General features: G+C 48.2%; 1 protein-coding gene across 1 annotated transcript in view; it reads right to left on the bottom strand.

Annotated features, from left to right (window-relative positions):
• Window positions 1-207: 207 nt before the first annotated feature.
• Window positions 208-6000, bottom strand: part of LOC149311502 (C-Jun-amino-terminal kinase-interacting protein 2-like) — a 61075-nt gene continuing 55282 nt past the window's right edge. Inside the window, exons 10-12 of the mRNA XM_089527322.1 lie at window positions 5511-5581; window positions 3793-3891; window positions 208-1812 (exon numbers count right to left, since the gene is read on the bottom strand). Coding sequence (XP_089383448.1) covers window positions 1740-1812; window positions 3793-3891; window positions 5511-5581 — 243 coding nt within the window. The 3' untranslated portion in view covers window positions 208-1739. The remainder of the gene's footprint in view (window positions 1813-3792; window positions 3892-5510; window positions 5582-6000) is intronic.

Below are 6000 nucleotides of genomic sequence, written 5' to 3'. Positions count from 1 at the left end.
AACATAGTAGACTTGTATCCCAGCTAAAGTTATACTGCTAAATTGTTCGGCTAATTTAATTTCCCCACTGAATATAATTTGTAGGTGCCCTCCTGGGACCCTAGGTTTTTTGGTAACAACCCACCACAAGCGCATAGACACATACACCAGCACACTGGAGCCGCTGGCCCTGTTAGGAAGGTCCAGGGATGGAGCACACAGCCCAGCCGTAGTGACACCAAGCGTATATTTTTATTGAAAGACCAACTCCATGACAAGGCAGTGAGGGGGGTAGGGCCTTGAACCCGGGTTTGTACAGGTCACTGCTCCGCTTGGTTTGACGTTACAGATAAATATCATGACATAACACAGACAGCAGTGAGCGCTAGTCGGTCAGCTAGTACTGAGTGGAGACAGGCGGGACTGGCAAGCAAAGGGGTCCACCAGGCACAGCAATGGGGGTGAGGGTGGGCAAGAGGAAATGGAGGGCAGAGGGAAGGGTGAGTATGTGGGTTTTGGGTGGGCAAGGGGCAGGAAGGCCAACCAAGAGAACAGGGAGCCCAAGCCAGGCCAGCATCTCCAAATACACCCCGATCCCACAACCAAGAAGGGCACAAGCAGCTCTTTCTGATGCCTTTGTGGTTTCTGACACAAGAGTGTGATAAGACGAGGGAGGATTGACCTGCACTTGCCACTCTCCATAGCCACTCTCTCCAAAATAAGAACAGCCCTCTTGCCCTGGCACATTTGTGGCAGAACAGACCCCACATACACACGCACACATACACAGGGGAGGGCAAAGGGGTCCCCTGTTTCTCTTCCCCATCCTCCCCAGAAAGAAAGACCATTTGGCTCTCTGCCCCCATGCAGCATGCAAGGTCCCACCTCAGACCGCTTCTTCCCCCCACAACCCAGGATATGTAATAGCAGAAAGAGAAGCAATTGCCTCACTGTGTATGTTTCCCTTGGTGCTGCACAGGCTGAAATTGTGTACACACAGATAAAGGAATGCAAATGCGCACGCACACACACACACCCTCTTCCCACTTGGTGAGCAAGGTACCAAGGCAATGGTGCCAAGGCATGGAGAGCCAAGCACCTGGCCCATGAAGGGGAGGCACAGATCCCAAAGGACAAAGGATGTGGTGGGCATGCCTGACGCCCCCCAAGCCCCCCAAAGAGGGAGTGGAACGAGGGGCTGATAGATGTTGTTTCTCCCACCCAGCCTCCCTCCCCCAGGAGAAAATTTCCAAAAGTGGGGTCCAGATGGACGTTCGCCATCATGCTCCAAGCCTTCCTCCCAGCCCCAAAACAGGACGTCATGCAAAGGCCGTAGCTTTCTGGAAAAGCGCCAGACTCCGTGGCCACCCTTTTACGCAGCTCTCCCCAGCCCACCTCGTTTCTCTTGATCACTCCCACCTCCACTATGCTCACTGGTCTCCTCCTGATCCAGAAGGAAAGACCTCCCACTGAGGAGCGTTGCCATCTCTCCCTCTTTCAGCCAAAGTTACGGGGCAGGGAAGGGGGCAGGAATCAGGAGGAAGAGAGGCCACAGAGCAAGATGCGATGCATCAGGTGGCCAGCAGCTGTGCCCCCTCTCTCTGGCCCTGGCCCTTCAGTGTCAGGGAACGGGTCAAATACATGGCAGCGTGGGTTGTGGCGAGCCTGGCAGAGCAGAGGGTCCCGGAGCAAGGGTTGTGGGTGGGTTCAGAGTCTCTGGATGGGGTGCGGAAGCAGGAGGCACGCCAGCTCACTCCCTCCTACTCCAGGTAAATGTCTTCTGTGGGGCAAGCAAATTCCAGGTGCTCTTGGTAATATTCCTGAAAGGCGCGGCTGGAAGAGAAGGGAAGGGATGGTTAGCATTGGATGAAATTGGCCCACCTGGACACAGAACAGTCTGAAAGAAATAGCAATGTGACTGTTTACTTGTTCTGTACTTGGATGCAAGAGGAAACCAGCCAAAAAGTTTTCTCCCTGCTGGGCAAAATGATAATGATTTTGCACTGTGGGATTGGTTGGCTTAGGACTTCCTTCAGGGATGCTCCCTTCCCAAAGACAACAACAGATTAATTTCTTGAGAGAAGGGAGCAAGTAGGAAGGAAGCAAAAAGCTTGAGTACATGGACCCCAGAAAGATAGAGAGAGGTAGAATCAAAGGGCAGGCATAATCTAGAATAGACTCCTCTCTCTCACTGGAGACCATATATAACACTGGTCCTGCAAAAGCCACACTGGTTTCCAGTTTGCTTCCAAGCTCAAATCAAGGTGATGGTGTTGACCCACAAAGCTCTAAATGAGTTGGGACCAAGATCACTTGAAGACTATCTCCTTCATATAAGCCTACCAGAAATGTGAGATCTTCAGAGGAGGCCTGCTGCGTGTTCCACTAGCTTGTGGGTACAAATAACAGGGATTTCTCTATAGGAGCACCCCATCCCCAAGGAATCTCTTAGGCTGCCCAAAACAGGGCTGTTCCATATCGCATTCAGGGTCTGAAATTACCCTTTTAACTGTTTCTAGGACTGTTTTAGACTACTTTTAAGAGTTTTTAAAAAGTATTTTGAAATTTTTTTCATCTTCATATTGTTCTAATTGGTGTTTATTTGTTCCTTTTTTCTTAATTTAAAAGGAAATAAATGGGAACCATGCTACCTTGAAGGTATTATTATCTTTCTGTTCTTTTGCTCGTCTCACTTGCCATGTTAGTCTTTCTAATAGTGCTACATTCCAACCCTTTTCATACCATAGGTCTAAGATGGCTGCTATAGGGTTCTTCCAGTTGCTGGCAATAACCTGTCTGGCCACTAATAACAGAAAGGAAAGCAAATCTTTATGTATTATTTACTTATTTACACCCCTAAATAAATTTAGTAGTGCCAGTCCTGGATCCAGGGTGATATGGCATTCCATCATCTGGTTAATTTCTGCCTGTAAATCCTGCCAGAATCCTTGTATCGCTGGACAATCCCACCAAGTATGAAGATAGGACCCTACCAAAACATAGGCTCTCTGGCATAATGGAAAGTTATTATTAGATACATATGCCATTTTTACTGGAGTAAAACACCACTGATATAACATTTAAAGCATGATAATAATAATAATAATAATAAGCTTTATTTGTATACCGCTTTTCCGGTATACTTTCTCTGTTATGGGCTGATATCGATTTCATTGGACATTGGGGCTGATATCAATTACACTGGGATTTGATTTTTACTTCTTCCTCACTTCGGCAGCCCCTGTGGGCTAGGGGCGATACAGAAATACTTTACATTATCATCATTGTCATCACTTTATACATATTCAGGATAGCATATTGGCCAGATAGTGAAGTACAAGAACATCCCAAATGCACAAAATACATGATGCAAGCTTTCAAAGCCCCACTGGCTCCTATATCAGGATTTGCCTGATGAAGAAGCCAATGGAATGTCAAAAGCTTGCATTATGCATTTTGTGCATTTTAGTTGTCCAATTAAAAGCATCACTGTTTTGTGGATTTTGGATGTTATTGTACATCACTTTATACAACTGTTGATGCTCCTTTGCCTCCAGCATCTGCATCCACACATGTATGGCCAAAGAGTTGACCCTGTGTGGACCTCAGGATAACCAGCTCCATGGAAGAGCTACTGGGCTAGACTGGCACAAGGGGAATCAGCTGCCATTTGTGTCAGTCTGGTGGATGTGCCAGCCCCCTAGGAAACATCTAGATGGGCCTCTCCTACCTTGTGCACGATACAGCAATGGCTATAAATGGCTGACTCCATTAGTCCCCCACCTCCATTGGTCCCCACTGCCAGACACTCACCCGACACACTCTGCAACTTGCCGCATGGACTCCTGGGAAACGAACACGTGGCAGGCAAAGCGACTCAGCACCGGGTGTTTGGTGATGAAACCAAAATAGCTGCAAGCAAAGAGGGCTGACATTCATGAGGGAAGTACAGGGGCATCACACCCGCCAACTGTGCCACTGCCAGGCCGGCCCCACCTGTGCACCTTACTGGTCATGCTGGTCAGGGCCACCCCACTGTATTGTTCGGAATGGCTGCACAGCACTCTCAGGACCAGGGTATTCCTGAGCATTAGTTGCTGGAGAAGGTACAACTGGTTTGCCCTGCTGTTCAAATGCTGGGATTCCCATTGGGAGAGCAATATGGGAACACAGGCTGAGAAAGCATTGGGGGCATAACTCCAGACTACTGCATAAGGAGCCAGGCAGTATCTCCTTGCACAGCATCCAAAATCTGCCCCCCCAAGTAGCTGTCAAGCCCCAAGTGATGGTGCAGCCCTTTATGGGCTTGGGGTGGACACAAAGAGGCCAGCTGCAATTCTTCAGCCAGGGAAATAAAAGGAGGACTGACTTCAAAAGACGTCAATTCATAAGATGCTCTGCTTATTCCAAAGGGAGGACAGAATTATATCTCTATTACATCCTCCCCCAGCGCAGGCTGCTTCCACACTGCAGAATGAATGCAGTTTGACACCACTTTAACTTCCATGGCTCAGTGCTATGGAATTCTGGGCTTTGTAGCATAGTCAGATATTTAGTCTTCTTTGTCAGAGAGTTCTGGTGCCACAACAAAGTGCAAACCCCAGGATTCCACAGGATGGAACCATGGCCGTTAAAGAGGTATCAAACTGTATTAATTCTTCAGTGTAGATGCAGCCACGGTCACTTCCCTGGGTTTTTGGAAGAATTACCTTGTTTCTGTTCTTAGCTAGAGAGCTGTATCTAGGGATTGTTCCCTGTCTGTCCTTCCTTGCACCATCACCAGTAAATAGCCACAAGAGAACCCTCCTCTGGGGCTTGACAGCTGCCCTGGATAATGTGAAAGATGCACAGAGCGACACAAAAGGAGTGTTACACTCTGAAGACCTCGGGGTAGGATTTCAGTCACAATGTTGGTCTAGATGGGCATTTGGCCTGAAACTTACAGACTGATACCTAGGCTAAGGTCACATACAAAAGATCCAGTTTTAAGTGTACTCCTAATATTTAACATATGGATGTGAGCGCATGTGCGCTGGGTACACAGTAAGGATGGCTTTGCTAGAAATCCAGGCACAAGGTGAGGCATAAATGGTAACTGAGCTAAAACCCCTGTGAGCCCACCCCTCTGAATAACAGGCCTCTTCCTCTCTGAATAGCCCACTTATTTGGTTGGCCCTCTCTCTCATTCGTGTGTGAGAAGATGTTTAGATGCTTCCATGCAGATATAGGAGTCTTCATTGCTCCATTCTCCTTCTCTCCAGCCTCTGCCATGCTGTCTGCCAAGGAGATAAGGGCAGCTTGTGTGTGAGACCCTCATCTCCCAGCTGCTCACTGGCCCAGCTACGACCCCTTTCAAGAAGATGGAATGACACAGAAGCACATCATCTGGGATGGTCCAGCAGGTCGATCCCAGGTGGGTAGAGAGGGGGAAAGATTTGCAGGTGCCCAGCTGGGCAGCACAAATAGACTAGTTGGAAGGTGAACCGCCTCTGGCGTTGGGTAAGGAAGGGATGACAACAGAGCATGCTTACCAGCTGTTACGGGGATGACAGCCACAGAAGGAGATGTTCTTCATCTGGAAGAAATGGCTGCACCGCTCAAACTGGAAAGAGAAGCAGGGAGGGAGCATTCAGAGGATGCACCAGACAAATCCCCTACATCCCCAGCAAGGCCACCCTCCAACTCGACCTCCTGAATATCCTGGTCAGATGTACCAGGAGGAGGGCGAGTAAGAGGAAGTGGTTTGGGATCTAGCTATGGAGTCTATCACATGAAGGAGATCGCGAGTTTATCCCATGAATATCCTGGAAAAATCATGTAATTATGCAAAACGATTTCACACGACGTTACACAAAGCCCGCCATTAAAGTGGTCACAAAGAAGCATTAATGTGCATCTTTTTACTTTTGGGGTTTCAGTGACAATGCATTTCCAACATCACTTCATTTGTGCAATTGCGTGTGATAATCATTCACACAATTACTCACCCTTTTTGCTTCATTTGCAGGCTGCTTTAAATGC

The sequence above is a fragment of the Sceloporus occidentalis genome, unplaced genomic scaffold, assembly GCF_023333645.1.
Source record: "Sceloporus occidentalis isolate IW3139 unplaced genomic scaffold, rSceOcc1.0.p SCAF_5, whole genome shotgun sequence".
Lineage (NCBI taxonomy): Eukaryota > Metazoa > Chordata > Lepidosauria > Squamata > Phrynosomatidae > Sceloporus > Sceloporus occidentalis.
This window is presented reverse-complemented; position numbering and strand designations above follow the sequence as displayed.